The 18030-nt window shown below is 43.2% G+C and overlaps 1 protein-coding gene across 10 annotated transcripts in view; it reads right to left on the bottom strand.

Annotated features, from left to right (window-relative positions):
* The window catches only part of Med12l (mediator complex subunit 12L), a 323000-nt gene that overhangs the window by 5152 nt on the left and 299818 nt on the right, over positions 1 to 18030 (bottom strand). For 8 of the 10 annotated variants that reach the window (XM_039103686.1, XM_039103689.1, XM_039103688.1 and 5 more), the window contains 5 exons: positions 16251 to 16343; positions 14409 to 14638; positions 12669 to 12825; positions 9153 to 9248; positions 69 to 150 (listed from right to left, as the gene is read on the bottom strand). In XM_039103686.1, coding sequence (XP_038959614.1) covers positions 69 to 150; positions 9153 to 9248; positions 12669 to 12825; positions 14409 to 14638; positions 16251 to 16343 — 658 coding nt within the window. The remainder of the gene's footprint in view (positions 1 to 68; positions 151 to 9152; positions 9249 to 12668; positions 12826 to 14408; positions 14639 to 16250; positions 16344 to 18030) is intronic. The other 2 variants (XM_039103693.1, XM_039103694.1) reach the window with 2 other exon arrangements.

Genomic DNA, 18030 nt, shown 5'->3' with positions numbered 1-18030 from the left:
CCACTATGCCGGGCTTGCTGCTGTTGGTTTCCAGGGCTCCCCTGGCTCCATGAGAGACAGGTACTTACTAGAAAGCTGCTTCTGGAGCTGTCGCACCAGGGCGGCTGTCTGTTGCTGTTGCTGGGTCTGTTGCAAGCCTTGCCTCGGGAACTGTAATTGCAACAAGGGGAAGGATGAAGTCAGCCACTTGTGCTCCACAAGGCACAGGCTGCACCTTGGGGCTGGCTAATGCACTTTCACAGGCTCAGTCTGGATACGTTTGGTTTTGTCTACAGTACACCTGGCAAACAGTGCTTCACATAGGTACTTGTTTGGCCTTTATCTCTAGAGTTTCCAGGAAGCAGTCCTCAGTACAGAGGTAGCCTGCTCATTCAAAGACCGCTGCCACCTCTGAGAAGACGAATGCTCTCTGCTGTGAAGATCTGTCCAATGCCAACAGACCCCAGGGGCTGAACAGAACCTGTGAGACAGAGCATGTGCTTGTGTAACATCTGGCCCATGACCTCCACCTGACAGCCATAGCAGGGTGAACTGAACCAGACACCAAGGACTCTCATATTGTAAGGAGTTTTTTCCTAGCACTGTGTGAAGGAAACTGGAAGGACAAAAAGTAACTCGTGCACCTGTTCCTTCCGTCAAGCTCGCACAAGAAACTGCGGCTGATGTTGGAGGGCGTGGGGGGTGGGGAGAGAGACTGATCAGTGTCTTTTGATTAGAGTCCAGTCACACTGGGTCACTTCCCAACTGCATGTGTCACACTGCCTCTCTTTCTTTTTTTCCTTCTTTACCTCCCGGTTGTCTTCTTGCAGCCTAGAAACAACTAGGATGCTCTGACACAAGACCCACTCAGTCAGACATGAAGAACTGGTTGTTTCCTGTTTACCCCAGTCTGTGCCATCCACCTGTATGGAGCACAGTAACCAGGCTGCCCAACACCCTAGAGAGTGCCCCAAGAGACAGAAGAGTAGGAGCTGAACCAGGCTGGGAAGGAGCATGGTAAAGGTGCTTTCTTCATTTTGCTAGCTTCTTCCACAGTGGCTCTCTGCCAGTCAAGTGCATCCAAGGCAGGAGAGCCTGGGCTCTTCCATCAGATAACCTGGCGATATCCACCTCACCTCTTCTACCTCCGCTAGGCTTAGAGGTCTGTGCTATGCCTGTGATGTATCTGTATTGCTTGTCCTGAATCTGCCTCACATCTCTGAGGAGTTTTTAATAAGGCAATTCTCAATATGAATACAACATGATTCTGTCTTCCTTGGAGAGCCTCATTATGACTGAAAGCTGCCCAGGGTTGTTAAGTCGTATAAGAAATACAAATACAGAATGCACAGCTAAATGTGAACTTCAGACAAGTAATGAGTAATTTTTATTTTACTAATATTTACTATTTCATGTGATAAGTACTGAATTTAGTCCAAGTAATCCAACGGAAGGTTTGAGGTATCACTTTTGCTAAATGCTTGCCTGAAATTCAAATTTAACAGAAAATTCTAATTTAGACAGCATTGCCAAGATGACTCTTACATGTACAGCGACACGCAAAGACAATAAGCCATTTCCAATACCAACCCTCTCCTCATACAGTTCTGGGAAAACAGAACAACAATCCTTCCTTTGGGTGGGACCTCTAGGAAGGTACGAGCTTTCTTTGTAATTCAACTGTCCCAGTGCTTAGAATCCTATTTAACAAGCCTTCCTACGTGCTGTGCACCATCATGGGCATTATTAGATACACATTCCCACACTTAATTCTGATGTGGGAATGATGGTGTTAAGTCTGTCCAAAACTTTTGGGACAGGTGCTTTCATGTCTAGTGTATGTGAACACAGAGTTTAGTGTGTTAACTTTCATCTTGTTATGTAGGGCTGTACCCTTCTCCACACATACTGTATTTCTGCAAACGAGCATCCATACAGCCCCCTTAGAGAGAATGCACAGAGAGAGCTGGATGCCCCTTCTCCTCGGCTTTTGCTGTTTACTCTTGTATTTTCAGAGGTGTGTGACTTAAGGCTAAGGACACAAAGGACTGTGAACCTTTAGTGACAATATTCTCATAATACAGATAAGAGCTGTGTCACTTGGCTTCTGAATCCTCAGGGCATTCGTAAAACTTCCTCAATTTCTCATAACAGAACATGAATTGCTTGAGAAAGACCAGCGTGACACCTTTGTCTGTGGCTGCTGGCCAAAAGCCACAGCCGTTATTAACTAATGCTGCTACTGTGTGTGTTTTTTGAAAGGCAACATGGGATATAACAGAACCTTCCCCTCAAGGACCAGTGTATTTTAAGTCACCTAATTAAGACAGCATAAGACGCAAAGAGAAGACTTAGTCGCACGGTGTGGATGTTATCGTCTTAAATGCTGGAAGGAGCTTCGAACTACATCTATCAAACGGAGTCAACAGTAATTTAAACACGTAAACCGTTAAAGGAGTATAAGTCAAGAACTACACCCATGACAATGCTTGAGACACCACCTTGAGACCCAGGAAGGGCAGAGGCTAACCTTAGCTGTCCTTTCTTCACAGAAGACAAATGGTGCGGGCATGCACACTAAGTTGTCACCACACTTAACTGATGGTTGTAGGCTTCTCTTTAATCTTTCAGAATCATCTTACAGAAAGAAAGGCTTCCATAGAACATCCGAAAGAAGTGACAATTTTGGACGCAAGGCAGTTTTGACCTTAAAAACACTTTATTACAGCAATTAGCTTGGCCATGGGTATTGGCTGTCACTGTCTACCATGTCCCAAGTGATGCCACCAACTAAAGGAGCCTGACAAAGGAACAGCCGAAAGGCAACAGATCAAACACCGCCTCTCACAGCGGCTTACACTGAAGCTGTCCATCATGGGCTCCGTACATGTCTCTATCTTTGGATCTCTGTTAAGGCTTCCACTGTTATCGCTGAAAATAGAAAAGCCAAAGTCCTAAATCCCAGTCCCTCAGCCTGTGACCTCACTTGGAGACAGAGCCTTGCTAGAGGTAGCCAAGTCAACGTGAGCTCATTGTAATGGAATCTAACACAAGAATGGTGCTCTCATAAAAAGAGAGACGTGGGTACTTGAGTGCAAACGCCATGTGAAGGTGAAATAGAGCTCAGATACCAAAGGCAGGCAGTGCACAGTGAGACACTGAAGCAGAGGCTCTCCCATCAGCAAGCAGAGGGAACCACCGTTGCTGAATCCTGGTCTTTCACTTCCAGTTTCCAGAACAGAGAGGGAGGGGAAAAAATCCCATTTTTAAGCCATCTAAATCCATGTATCTAACTAACAAATGAATACAACTTCTGAAGCTCTTCAACTAAAGAGGTCCAGCCACCACGTGCTACTTCCCATGTCCAACATGGCCATTCAGCCCTTTCCAATGATTCTCAGTCCTCTGCTGGCAAAGAACATGCTTGGTACTTCCATGGCGTGACCCCTTACAGGGTGCCGGCCTCTACTGAGTATAGCGCGTACTGAACTGAAGTCCCCTGTAACCGTCAGCACACAGGGAGTGGCAGGCCGGGAGGGTGGTATGGCGACAGCAACAACCACAACCCCAGAGGGTCCGAGCTCACCTCTCCTCAGCAGCCGGCTCCCACCCTCTTCCCCAAAGACAGGAACTGAAGGGGAGAGCCGGCCCGAAACAAGAGTTGGATCTGCTAGAGATGTCTGCTATGAATAGAAGCCAAGGTGTGTTTAAAAAAAAAATAGTGAACCTCAGTGAACGTAATCAAAAAAGGAATTGTGAAATATTTTCCTTAAAACTGCTGAGGCATTGTGCCCTTGATATTGACAGATGCAGTGAGTTGAAAATATTTTTATATTTGTTTTCTATGATGAGACAACAAAAAGGAGGTATAGAATACATATCAAAACACCTTTGACTGCACGATCTGTGAAACTGGTAACAGTCCAAACTTTTAACAGAAGAGGAATGGTTCAGTAACTGAGAAACACGACTACATCATGATAATAATTTAAGAATATGTTATACCCAGGTGTGGTGGCACACATCTTTAATCCCAGTACTGGGGAGGCAGAGGCAGGCGCATCTCTGAGTTAGAGGCCTGCCTGAACTAGAGAGTGGATTCCAGGACAGCCAGAGTGGCAGGGAAGAACCCTGTCTCCAAGTGGGAAGTGAAGAGATAGCTTAGTTGTTAAAGACTAGGATCACAACTGATCGATAGGTAGACAGACACACAGACAGAAATAGATGGTAATTATAAATTTATAGGTAGCATAGGTAGACAAGTATACTAGATAAAGTATACCTAAGAAAGAATTATGAGGATGTAAACATCAGTACTGACCACTCCTATAATTTCTAACCTGAACACGTAGATTTAAACCCTGTACACATCCCAACCCATCCCGAGCCTTACATACTCATGCCATCTTGTCCCTGGGCTAGAACTCCTGCTTGGATTATTTACGACAGAATGCTCCCTATTGAAACAACACTGTGTTTCTCAGTGACAACTGAAAGCCTTCTGTTAAACAGAAAAATAAAATAATAAAATAAAAAGCTCATTATATATTTTTATTAAATTTACTATTAATAAATAAAGACTTTTATTTCCCTTAAATTATTTTGTCATGAGCATAATGAGAAAAAAAAATGTTATCTTCCAAGCACTGAATCACTTCCTCAGTCCTTGGGATGGGAGTACAGTAGGCCAGTAGGGTGAAACACAGTCTATCACCAGTATTGCCTCAGAAGTCAGTATCACACTGCCTGTTCTTTATACACAACAACTCGGTTAAGTGTTCACAGAACTGTAATAGCAGCATAAAAATGTCAAGCTCCCTTTGATGAGCTATGCTCTAATGCTAGTGGGTCAATGACTGCACAACTCCGTCACTGCTCTAAACTACAACAGGGAGGTTTCGAGGAAAAATTTCTCCAGACCTATAAATACAGTTTAGTAACTAACAGAATTCAGTTTCTTTGTTTTTCCTACCCAAAATCACAAACACATCTAAGGCACTTTGTTCTGCCATTCATCAGGAATTCTGCAGCACAAGCTATGCACAAAGCTGATGTTACGCCTTCAGCAAGTCTATTATTTCTCACATACGGTGGTTTGAATGCGAACGGTCTCCATAGGCTAATATGCTAGAGTGCTAGGTTCCTAGTTGGTGTGTCATTGCGGGTTCACTTTAAGACTACACATACATACATACATAAATACATACATACATAAATACATACACAGTAGCTTGATCATACCCAATCCTCACTTTCACACTGCAACTTTCCTACAGGTTCCCCAATATATTCCCCTCTTAACTCATGTCTTTGCTTTATAATTTTAATTCAACTAACTAAAATTAATAAATCCAAATGAATCTAAAAAAAAAAAAAAAAGACTTCAAAAGCCCAGTTTCTGCCTCTGGTCTACAGATGCGATCGCTCAGCTACAATGTTACTACCATGCCTGCCTGCCTGCCTGCTGCCACACTCCCCACCGTGATGATCATGGACTCACCCTCAGAGTCCCCAGTGTAATGCTTTCTTTTATAAGTTGCCCAACTCATGGCATCTCTTCACGGCAACAGAAAAGTAAACAAGACATAATTTATCACTATTACATTTGAAATGAAATACGATTTAGTAACAGGTAGAGGAAAATCCCTGACCCGACCCCTAAAATAAGCTTAATGTAGAAGGCAGAGGTTAACATTAAGAGTATCCTCTGCAGACTCTCAGTGAACCCGCAGCTCACCCAGGCTTTGCCGACGGGTCCATGCACTCTGGTCATCCTGCTGTTTCCACCTGCCCAGTGCTGGAGTTATAGGCAATGACACATTTTAATCTGGCAGTTACATATTTGTGTGACCGAATCTTTAAATTTTTCCTTATGAGAAACAATCCAGATTAAATATGAATAACTATAAATAATCAAAATATAGGGACTTTTATTATTTGTGAGGAACATAGCATGCAGTATTTCATTTAATTACACATCTGAATCGAAAGTTTAAAAGGCTTAAAATATGCTATAATTGTCAGGTATTCAATAATAATTATAGTCTTACATTTAAAGTTTGCATTTTTCCTAAAAGGGTATTATTGTACAAGCATTTCCTCATTAGCAATTACTACATACAAGTTGCCATTTTCAAATTTCTGGGTCCTCACACTTAACAGTAAAGGACTCATGTAGCTCCCCATCACTAGAAAAGTGTAACTATGCGATAGTTACTTCCATTAGGAACACAGTACTGCTGGTAACAACAGCGCTACATACAGCATGGGTATCTTTGTTTTACATAAGCAAGGAGTTAGGATTTTTCCAGTCAGCATCAAATGTTTCAAACACTCAACAGGACCTATCTGCATAGATTTTTGGTTCTCTGATAAAACACCTTTAGAATACCTGGTTGTGTATAGAAAGAAAACATGGAGACTAGTGTTAAGTTATTTTGTCTACTCAATAGACATGTTTTAATTGTTATAGTTTGGAGACCAAACCCAGAGTCCTGTATGGGCTAGGCCCCCTCCCACTGAGCTATATCTTCAGACTGGGGAAAATTTTTTTAGAAAGATTTATTTATTGTTATGTATTTGTATTTATGTATTTATTTTAACATTCTATCTGTATATATACCTGCAGACCAGAAGAGGGCATCAGATCCCATTACAGATGGTTGTGAGTTACCAGGAATTGAACTCAGACTCTCTGGAAGAGCAGGCAGTGAAGTAGTTAACACAGAGCCATCTTTCCAGCCCTGATTTTGATGATTTTTAAATCAGCAAATTTCATCTAACTACTGCTATGTAACAACAGATACTCAGTAAAGTTGGAAAACGACTTTAAGCTCTTCCTAGTAACGACAAGTTTTTAAATCAAGGGTCAAGTGGTAGGTTTCACTTTTAAGATATACTTCCCAACCTGGAGAGGTAGCTCACTGTTAAGAGCAAACACTGCTCTTCCACATGACCTGAATTTGGCTCCCAGCATCCAAGTTACTTAGGCAGCTCACAACTATTTAACTCCAGTTCCAGCGGATTCAATGCCTTTGCTGGTCTCTGGATACACTACATTCACAAGCACAAACTGATACTCAGACACACACATATACAAGTAATTAAAACTGAAATGAAATCTTAAAAAAAAAATCACACCTTCCTTTGTATTTGAAACACAACAAAGACAAACAACAATGGGGAAGCTTTTCCTGTGAGTCCAATACCGGGCAATAAAAACAAGACAACAGCATTTGAAAGTAAGCATTTTTCTCCTGCTACAGTAGAGACAGAAAGAGACAGCCAATGACAACACTGGACGGTGAGAATCTAATGAGCGACAGGACAGATTGGATGAAACCGTTTCCTTACACTGTTACTTTAGAAGGAGCAGTTGGTGGCTTTATGATCGAAATCTGCCAGACACCATTTCCACAGGAATTACGAATACTCTTGTGATGCAGGTACAGGAGACAGCTCTTCAAAATATCAACTGCTTGGTGTCATGCTTAAGTGGTGAATCAGCTCAGTAACATTTAAAAACTAAATAAATAACCCACCATTACTAATTGTTGCAAGTTCTGTGCTGGTAAAGCAGACATGGAGGCTAAACAGTAATACACCAGAGGCAGGAACATGCATGGCAGAAATGATTCTGAATGACCACTGCCATAATCAAAAAAAAAAACAAAACCATGTATACATCATAGTATTACATCCGTGTCCAATGTCCTGACTTCGGCTTTCATGCTTGTGGGTTTGTCCATTTTACCACGCCGTGATCCGCTGACCCAGGGCCTCACTCATGCTAGCAAGCCCTTTACTAACTGAACTACATCCCCAGCCATGGCACATGGCTATAGCTTCCTGGATGTGAAGATCAGGAAAAACTAAGCTGGAACTGAGGGAGGAGGGTGAATCAAAGAACAAATGTGGCCTCGTGGGACTTAGTGAGCACAGGAGAAGGAGTTAGGGAAAAGTCTTTGTACCGTTCTTGAAACTTTTCTGTTGGTTTGAAACTAGGGAAGGAAGGGAAGGAGGGGGGAGGGAGAGAGGGAGGGAGGGAAGGAAAGGGAGGGAGGGAGGGAGGGAGGGAGGGAGGGAGGGAGGGAGGGAGGGAGGGAACAAATTGGAACACTGGGCAGGTGAGCAATATTCCAGCTGAAAGTCTTTTTTTACAGCATTTCTTAAAAACTCATCCCAGCCAACATTAAGCTCCTGACAAAGAAGCAAGTTGCATTCTGCCTCTACTTAAGAAAAAAAAAAGGTTACATACATTGCCATAAATAGTTTATAAACAAAAAGAATCAAAACTAGAAAAGCTAGACACTTGGACCAAAAGAAAAAGGGGGTGGGGATGGGGCTCAGCTGTCCAAAGCAGTATGTTAAATATGTTAAATGTACTTGGGGACTCCCTAGCGGGGAGCCTCTACCAGGTTGGTACCACAGTAGAGGCCCGCTTAGATCCAGCCTTTAACCATGCTACTCTACTGGTTCTCCCTACTGTACTGTCCCAGCTCCGTGCTCCTTTTCTTCTGGGGAGCCGGTCTTCCAATCCTGTGCTGACAAACCTTCCAGAGGCAGTGAGTATAGCAACTACAGGTCTCGGGTGGAACTCACAAGGAACGAGCCATCGACATCGCTGAGGTTTTCAAAACATTCCTATTATGCACATGTTCCCAAATTCAATTCCAGAAGTTAAAGCAGTGGACGTAGATTGTGAACAACAGGGAAATTCTTGCAGAAAATGCTAACTGGATAAAGACTTGGTTTAATTACTAACATGCCATTTTACAAAGTACTTTCATACTCTCTGAGAATGCTATAAATATCTAAGATCATCTTAACATATACATGAAATCATTCTTCACTCTTTACAGAAAATGTCTTGATATCTTACTGATAAGGTTTTTTATCCATTGAATGCTTTACATTTTTTTTAAAAAGGAATATGGTGCAGTTTAGTGAAGTGAAAATTTTATTTCTATGTTGAAACTTATTAGTGTATGTTAATTATTAATTTTAATGGAAACAAATAGGCCAACTCCTATAAGAAGAGAGCCCTGACAGAATTCCAGGAATGGTGGTCAAGTATATTCAGACGATTTCACTCCTAAAATTCCGTGGCTATAGAGAATGCACCTGCTTTAAAGGAGAAACCCATATCCTGGTTCCAAAACGCCAGGCCTTACCAAAGGCTGTTGGGGCTGCATTGCTTGGAGACCAAGGGCCTGGCTCTGGGGCTGTGAGGGCTGCTGGGGTTGGGGGGCCTGCTGGGGCTGCTGCATCTAGAAAGAAAGAAAAAGATTAATTTAGCCCCTTAAAGTTATAGGGCTGAGACACGTCTGAACAACCTTTACTTACTAGTATACATTTTATCTATTCCTTTGAAGCAAAAATGCTCGGAATATACTCTCAAAAAAAAAATGCGTCATTAAGTGATTCTCGCATTGTCTGAACATTATATCGGGTACTTACAAAATACAGGTGGCATAGCCAACCACACAGCTAGGCTGCAGGATCTACTGGATAACTTAGTACTTCTAGGGCCATGGCGGACAAAATGAAAGAAGAGTGAATCGAGGACATGGTAAATGATGCACTTCAGAGACACAGAAAACGTAAGATGCAGAAGCCTGCAGCTGATAAAAGCACAGCCTACTGCTTTATTCTTCCCCTCTAGTGTGGGTAACTCAAGCCAGGGCCTCATGCATCCCAGGCAAGAGCTCTACTGCTGACTTCCATCTCCAGCCGTGAAAGGTATTTTAATAAGCACAAGTACACTCCAGAACAGCAGTAGAGAGCGTAAGGACTAAGCAGGCACGTCGGGGTGGTTCTTCTCTAGTATCAAGCACCTCACACTAACCATTGTGATGCTCTTACGATGAGGTGAGAGGCGGTGGCATATGTTTCTTTACAGCAGCAATATCCAAACACATTTGAATGTGATGTGCTGTCATGACGCTGCCGTGATAATGAAGGCTGCGGTGTCACAAGGTAAAGGCATCTTTAAGCTGCACTAACATCTGAAGGGATCACTGTCACCTCAGCCCACCACTGACAGACATGTCACTACGTGAAGCCTGATTGTAACCTTGCGTCCTCCATCTTAACTGTGCCAAACCTTGCTCTTCCTTCAAGTGTTTTAAGGACGCAAGCATGTTCTTCCAGGGAGCCTGCTCACACCACCCCGAACTCAAGGTCTCTTCCTTTGGAAGCCAGTGCTCACTGTCCCGGGACATCTTGTACACTTATTGTTTCGGCCTCTTTCACCTGCTCTGCCTGTCCACCCACAAGCTACCTATCTCACGCTTCTAACCAACACTAGCACCATTCCATAACTATCTTCTATTCGCAAGACCCCCTCCCCCCAGGACTCCATTTTTACCTTTTTTATAGGCTATAAACTACCCATCGAAGTTCTGCAATCAATTACTAGCATGAAACAGGAAAGCCTGTCCACACTAAATTAGCTCAAATCCATAGCTCTTCTAAGTCACAGAACAAACAGAACGTATATGAAAGGTAGGGCGGAAAAAGAAAAAAAAACAGTTTCTCTCAGGGGACTTTAGTTCCTGGTGACATGCCTAGATTTTCCTCACATGCATTTTCCCAGCTTTGTGTCCATTCTATTCCCCAAATTACTTGACCTTTTAAAGTGAAAACAACAAATCTATACTTCCAGATCTGCAACGCTTGCAGACTGGGATCCCAGCAGAGGGGCAGATGGGCATCAACATAAACCAGAAGCACTGCAATACGAAGCTACCATTCGCTTGGTTCTCTGCAAACTCTGTCAAGAGAGATGGACTCAACTTCTCAACGGCTGACACTTTCCTTTATGCCAACAGCCAATCATAAAAAGAGGATTAGTGTAATTGTTGATAATAAATAGTATTGGGGCACGGACTTACAGGGGGAAAGGTACGGGTTACCTAGTGAGGAAATGATCTATCTGCAACCTTGAATACCCTGGAAAGGCAGGAGGCAGGAAGTAAGCAACAAAGCGGGGTTCCTGGGTGATTTAGAAGTGACAGACCTCAAAACAGAGCCAGTCAAATGGTTTCCCTGAGAGAATCTCCAGACTTGTAGAACAGTGGCTAAAGAACCTATCACTCTCTGTTTTAATGGTCATGTTAGTAAAAAATATTAGAAACGACACCAGACTAGTGCCTCGCTTGAACTGTCTTACTGAACTGCTGGCTTGTCTGATGCACAGTTAGATGAGGCGCTGTCATCTTTTATTGATGACAAAGCTCAAGAGTAAATTTGTTTTGTTTTTACCACCTTGGCGATGGCCTCTATACAATGAGTAGGACATCGGTAGGCTACAGTCACAGTCACCCAAATCAGTTACCATGTATAATCAAGAGCGTTATGATTTAAAATATTTTATCCAAAATGAGGATCTACTAATGGTCACCTTACCAACCTAAGCTCTACATCTGTTCCACACGTCTCCTTGTTTCCTTGCACACTCTCAACTACAATGTTGTAGATCACACAAGATTCAGACGTCACCACTTGGGCATGTTTATGGTTTAAATTCTTAGGGGAAACTATTTTTTTTCCTTCTCTCCATCCAGGGTAAAGGTTGAGACACATTTCCCTTAAGTTACTTTCTAAAACACTGCTTTCCTGCCTGTCACCTCGTAGAGCATACACAGTTCTTCTCTTGTACATACCGAGCTCGACTAGACTCCACATTTCCCTGTATTTCTGTGTAGGTAAATTAAAAAAAAAAAATGCACCTCATTTTGGACTGGCAACGAGAGTCCTCTCAATAGTCTTACCAAGAAGTATCCAACACAGAAACATGGCTTGTTAATAATGAAGAAAAATAGCACGGATTTAACATAATGGCCTGCCTGCCTGCTGCCGGCCTGCCTGCCTGCTGCCTGCCTGCTGCCTGCTGCCTGCCTGCCTGTCTGCCTGCCTGCCTGCCTGCCTGCCTGCCTGCCTGCTGCCTGCCTGCCTGCTGCCTGCCTGCCTGCCTGCCTGCCTGCCTGCCTGCCTGCCTGCTGCCTGCCTGCCTGCCTGCCTGCCTGCCTGTGCTTCTTCCCTCATTCTATGCTGGGGATTAGCCCAGGGCCTTGTGCATCTGGGAAGGTGCCACATCCCCGTTCCACTATAGTACTGGAACAAAGACATCAGAAACATGAATGTGCTGTGGGGAGGAACTGTTTACCTAGAAGTCTCAAGTGCTTCTTCCAAGTGAAAAAATGATAGCTTTTTCTGGAGTCTATCACAGAGCCCCCCAACCTGTGTAATCTGCTTCTCCATCTCCTCTGGTTAAGTAGAGAAGTGTGGTAGAAAACACATTGTTATGGGTATAGAAGAGATGACTACAACCTGCATTTTTTCCTGTCTAACTTCCCTCATGAATATTAAATTCTGCATGCAAATCATAGGCCCTTATTCAATTAGCGACTAGGTAAGCTGAGGCTCACATTTAAACTGAGGCATCCATGTGTCTCTTGAAGCTTCCGGAAAGGGAATAGTTCCGCCAAATGCTGCCTCCTGCCCATGGCCTGGCAGGTACAGAGAAATGAAAACTCCCTCTAGATGGAACTACAGTGAACTGGCCAAGCTGCTTAGTGTCAAATGCTAGGGCTCTTTGGAACTTAACACTTGTTAATGATTGTGAATGTATCTGTACTACCGGAAGGGGGAAGGGACGGCACTGCCCTCACCTCCCTGCCCCGTACCTGGAGGAGTCTCTGCTGCTGTCGAACTTGCTGCTGTCTGGGCCTCATTGGGTCCTGAGCCAGGGGCACCGAGGGGAGGTTGGGATGTGCGGGAGTCAGCACAGCGTCAATTGCCCCGCCCACCAAAGGGCTCTGCTGTAGAGCCTGGTGGTTCAGTCTGGCAAAGAATAACGCAACTTGTGTTCAGGAACCAGGCGTACCAGGGAAATCAGCGCCTCCAGCATTTTACACACATCCAGCAAGAAACAACTCGTGTTCAATAATCATGTGGATAATTAAAACGGGAAAAGGCCAGAGGATCAGAAAACACGTGTGACCAGAACGGGGGTGGGGGTAGGGGTTTAAACAAACTACTTTGAGCCAAGTAGTAATCAAATAGAAATTGCTTTTCAAAAAAACAAAAATCAAATAATTGTTAGCAATAAGTGAAAATAAGTTAATAATTACTTCGGGAAGACTGTGAGTGGAAGGGCTAAACGACTGTTATTTCATTACTTTTCGAGTATCCCTATGAGACAGCAGTTTTATTACCTAACTTTAAAAATGAAGGAGTGGACACAGAGTAACTAAGGTCATTCAGAAAAATGACACAGGTGGGATTTGAAACCAGAATTTTTTGAGCACTGAAGCTCAATTTACTGAGCCTTGCTATGCTGCCACTTATTATAAAAAAAAAAAAAAATGGCCAGCGTAATTCATGTTTTACAAGTTAACTTATTTCCCACAAATACCATCTACCTTCCTAATTATCGGAGCGTTGTTATGCTGAGTGGACATGGAGCTAGTCATCCATGGTAACACACGGGAGCTCAGTGGCTCTTCATTCTAAGTTTACAAACCTAATTCTTCTGCACTATATTATCTAAGGGGATTGGATAATATGATAGGCAATCACGATCTTTATCTGTGTCATCCAATGAAAGGGCCCTTAGCCGTTGGGACTAGTTACACATTTATCAGGGTCTAGAAGGAAATAAAACTCCAAGGCTCCATGGTCAAAGCAACAGAATTTCAAGAGAGTGCCGAGCACGGGGCTAGTTGAATATGGGGCTCCTGTGGATACTGGATCTGCCGGTCACCACACAGAACAGGAACCTCAAATGGTCATGCTGGCCATAGCCAGCTAATGTGTACTGGGATGTGACTAATGCATCTGCAGAAGTGAATGTTAAATATATTTTAATTAACTTAAAGTTAGCCATGTGTGGATAGCAGCTTACAACAATGGAGCAGTACAGACACACCCTAGGAGGAAGGGGTGTGATTAAAACAAGAACCAGAAGGGTTGGCTGTGAGTCATCTCCGAGGTGGGAAAAAATAGAAACTGAGTAGTAACAAAAAGCACCATCTACGATTAGTTTTGCAACACAAACTGGCTTGGTCAGCAAATTCTAGTAAGGTGCTGCTGACAGTGAGCGATAGTGTCCTCAGATACTTTTAATAAAAAAAAAAAAATCTTTTTTGGGGGGGAAAAAGTAGAAAAGAAAGAATGGTGGCACTAGCACGCAGGTATCATCTGTAAAAGCTCACATGGCGCGCAATGGGAGATGTGGGCCAGAACTGCAGTGTTCTTGAGTGAAAGAACCTGGAAACGTCTAGTGCATGTTGGTAAAAACATGAGATGTCACGAGGCAAACAGAGGAGAGTTCAAAGACCATTAGGATATCAAATGCCTGGAAGAAACATAATAGTCCCAAGGCCGAGGGGGTTTACGGTTGCAATTACTTCAACGGGTATCACCTCTGAGAGCCAGCTACGGGCTGCAGGTACGGGGAGGCCTGCTGCTGCACGTAGCCACCAGGCTGCTGCTGGAGCTGCCGGAGTCTTTCCATCAGCGCTGGGCTGGAATGGGCAGCCGGGTAGGCCCTGGAGCTGTAGCTGGGGGAAAGGACCACACCACCAGGCTGCTGCTGAGCTGCCTGTTGCAAAGGCATCTGTGTTCCATACATTGTGTAGCCCTGGGGCATGGTCTGCAGGAAGGCACAAAGGAAAACGTCAGTGCTCCAAGTAGCACCCACTTTCCCATCACTAAAAATATGGGGGAGAGGGGCAAGATAAGCCTAGGTGGTCCAACCTGAAATTTGCTGCTCTCAAAGGCCAGGATGGCTCAACATATGAGAATGGCTACTGTTGCAGGCAAGAAGTCTAGCCAGGGCTTTTTATAGAACAGAGTGGTTGGATAACGACTCCACAGATGAAGTGGATATCCATTTGCTTTCTAGGTTGAGCTGCCTATTTGTGGGCTGGGAAGGACACCATTCTGCAGAGGGATAACCAGCAAAGCATCCACACATTCCGTGCCTAGAGTCAACAAAACCGAAACAATAATCCTCTCCAAATGGGACAAGCAAGGGGCCACGCCCAGTGAGCACCAACTGACAGGGGATACTTGCCCATTAACGAGAATCTCTTTCTCTAAACCTTGATACTTTATGTAAAGAACAAACATGGAGTTTTCTGGATCACAAGATCCAGTTCTCTGAACAGAATGCTGTTTGTCCTCTGCATCCCTGAAACACCACATATTAAAGCAGTGTAAGGACTCTGACTCCGGAGACAAGAGTGACAGATGCTAAAATGCAGACTCGGGACCTACGTGAGACAAACAGGGTACTCCTTTCCGCTGTATACCGGCAATGAATAGCCAGCCCCAATACAAATCTTATCAAAGTATCAGGTCTTTCTGTATAAGAGGAAAGGAGAAAGTGTGTAAGGATGCAGAGATAACACAGCTCCTTAAGAGTCTGGGGGAAGGGGAATAAAGGACTATTTTATTTTATTCTTATTTTATTTCAGACAGGGTTTTTCTGTGTAGCCTTGGCTGTCCTGGAATTCAGATGGCCTTGAACCCGTACCTGCCTCTGCCTCCCGAGTGCTGGCATTAATGGTATGCTGCACCAGCGCCTGGCAAAGGTCTACCTTTTTTAAAGTGCACCAACTGTCGAGAATTTACTGTGCATGTTTCCTGTGCACAGTATGTTAACTCCATTGGTTGCCTTGAATCCCACACCTTCCCTCTGGATACAGAAAAGGAAGCTAGACCTCAGGGTAACGCGAATGCCATACAGCTGCTGGGTCAACAGCACCAGTACTGTGACCTGACTCAAAGGCCCTTTATCTCGTCTTCTACCATGATTCCTCCTGGAAGCTATCTTTGAATATGAAATTTTCTATAACAAATTATACCATTAAACATTGTATCATAAATAACTGAGATTTCTAAACATTTTAATGAATTGATTGGTTCACTGATTTTGAGACGCTGTCTACTATAGAACCTTGGCAGGCCTTGATCCTCCTACCTCTGCCTCTTGGGCACATATTACAGTGTGTGCCACCACCTTGGATCAAGTCCTTCGATATATATCAGCAGCAGAAAAGAGGTCTGAATTAATTTACATTTCTAACCTAAGAATTTCCCGATCAATACTGACACTTACTCAACAATTACTGTTCTGAGATCATGGGAGCGGAAATGACTAAGTTCTAGCTCTAGTTGCAAAGCAGTTTCCTTGATCTCCTACTCCATATAAGTAGCATTAAGCCATCAAGGAATCCTTTGCTTCAAAGCAGTGTGGGTACCTGTGCTTGTTGTTGCAGCCCTGGATACTGAGGGAGCTGAGGGGAGGGCCGTGCTTGTGCAGTAAAGAGAGCAGCCTGGTCCCCTGGCTGGCCCTGGAAAACAAAATCAGGACAAACTCTGTAACTGAAAGTGCTTGAGTCGAGCTTCTGAATACAGAACTTACAGATTTCAGACTGTTCAATGAACAGTTTCAGACTGTGTTCAACGTCCTTTCCCACCAATCCCTATGTGGGTATATGACTGCATTTTTCTTCAGACTTCAAACGTCACCACCAGTAACAGAAACATAACTTTACACCTAGCCCCTCTCAGGAAAGAGTTTTCTAAATGACTCTCTAGGAGGGCACATGTGCTTCTCTGGGTACTGAAGAGTCTCTTAAGTTGTGGCTCTCCAGTCACAAGGCACTGCCCAGCATCTGTGCATAAGAAGAAAAAGACACGTGGCATATTCTCACCACAGGTTAAATTCCCACGGCTTCTTAATGAAGCTTTATCATAGTGATCTGAAAACTGTGCATACTGTTCTCTGAGGAAATTTTAATACCTACTAAGACTCTATAATGAGGTATATTCAATAAAATGTCTAAGTTAAGAGCAAATATAATTCTAACCAACTACATGTAGAATAGAACCAGTTAATATTTTTTTACCAGCCTTAATTAAATACGCTTTGGCCTTCAGAACATAAATCAAAATGATAGGCATATATGAACTTCATATTCTGCTTATTGAGGTTATTTTATGGAAGCTTGCAGTGATAATCAGAGGGGGAAAGCCTGGTTTCCCAGCAATCCTACATTTCCCCAAGACTTAATTAATAGGGCGAAATAAATCCAAGGTGTAATTATTTTACTACTGTCCCACAGTTAAAAAAGTGCTCGATTATGGGTTGCATGAAGTCGTTTTAGAGTGCTTTGGAAAAACTAAATACATTGTAACAAAGAGAAGGGATAGATGTTTAGTTTGGGTAGGAGAGCGCCAATACCAACCACAGTCAGAATGCGACCTAAGTCAAGCCTGGGCTGCTACAAAGCCATGACCTGAACTCCAGCACTCTGAGTCCAAAGTCAGAGTGTCTCCATCAAGAATAAATACTTCCAAGCATGATAGTGCTTAAACGTTCATGGGAACTTATTCCTTAGGGATTATAGTGACTTAAGATGACCCCATAAAAAATCGGAAGGAAAATTCTCTTTGTAGTTGTAATGAGCTACTGAAACCAAATGTACTATACATCAAATATGCAGGTCTTCTGACCTCCCCAGGAAAATTAGTAGATGGCCAACAGAATAGGAACTCAATGACATCTTTGGCAGTTCCTTGTCTCATAATATAGCGTCAGAGCTTTATAAGATTTTGTTTCTTTTACATTAGTTATTTATTTTTGCCTTACAGGTCCTTGCCTTGTCTAAAATGGCTTTTGTCTTTATGTTTCTATGGGATTCCTGAGTATGCAAAGGGTCTCTGTGACTATATCTCTTCCTTGTGCTTTTTCTTTTGTCTTTTATGTTTCTATGGAATTCCTGAGTGTACAAAGGAGGGGGTCTCTGTGACTATATCTGCTCCTTGTGCTTTTTCTTGGGCTTCCTTCCTCCTGTTTGTTTTGTCCTATTTAGATTTGTTTGCTTCTGTTTTATTTTATTATATTTTATTTAATTATTACCTATATTGGCTGGTTTTGTGTATGAACTTGACAAAAGCTGGAATTATCACAGAGAAAAGAGCCTCCCTTGAGAAAATACCTCCATGAGATCTGGCTGTAAGGCATTTTCTCAATTA

The sequence above is a fragment of the Rattus norvegicus genome, chromosome 2, assembly GCF_036323735.1.
Source record: "Rattus norvegicus strain BN/NHsdMcwi chromosome 2, GRCr8, whole genome shotgun sequence".
Classification (NCBI taxonomy): Eukaryota; Metazoa; Chordata; class Mammalia; order Rodentia; family Muridae; genus Rattus; species Rattus norvegicus.
This window is presented reverse-complemented; position numbering and strand designations above follow the sequence as displayed.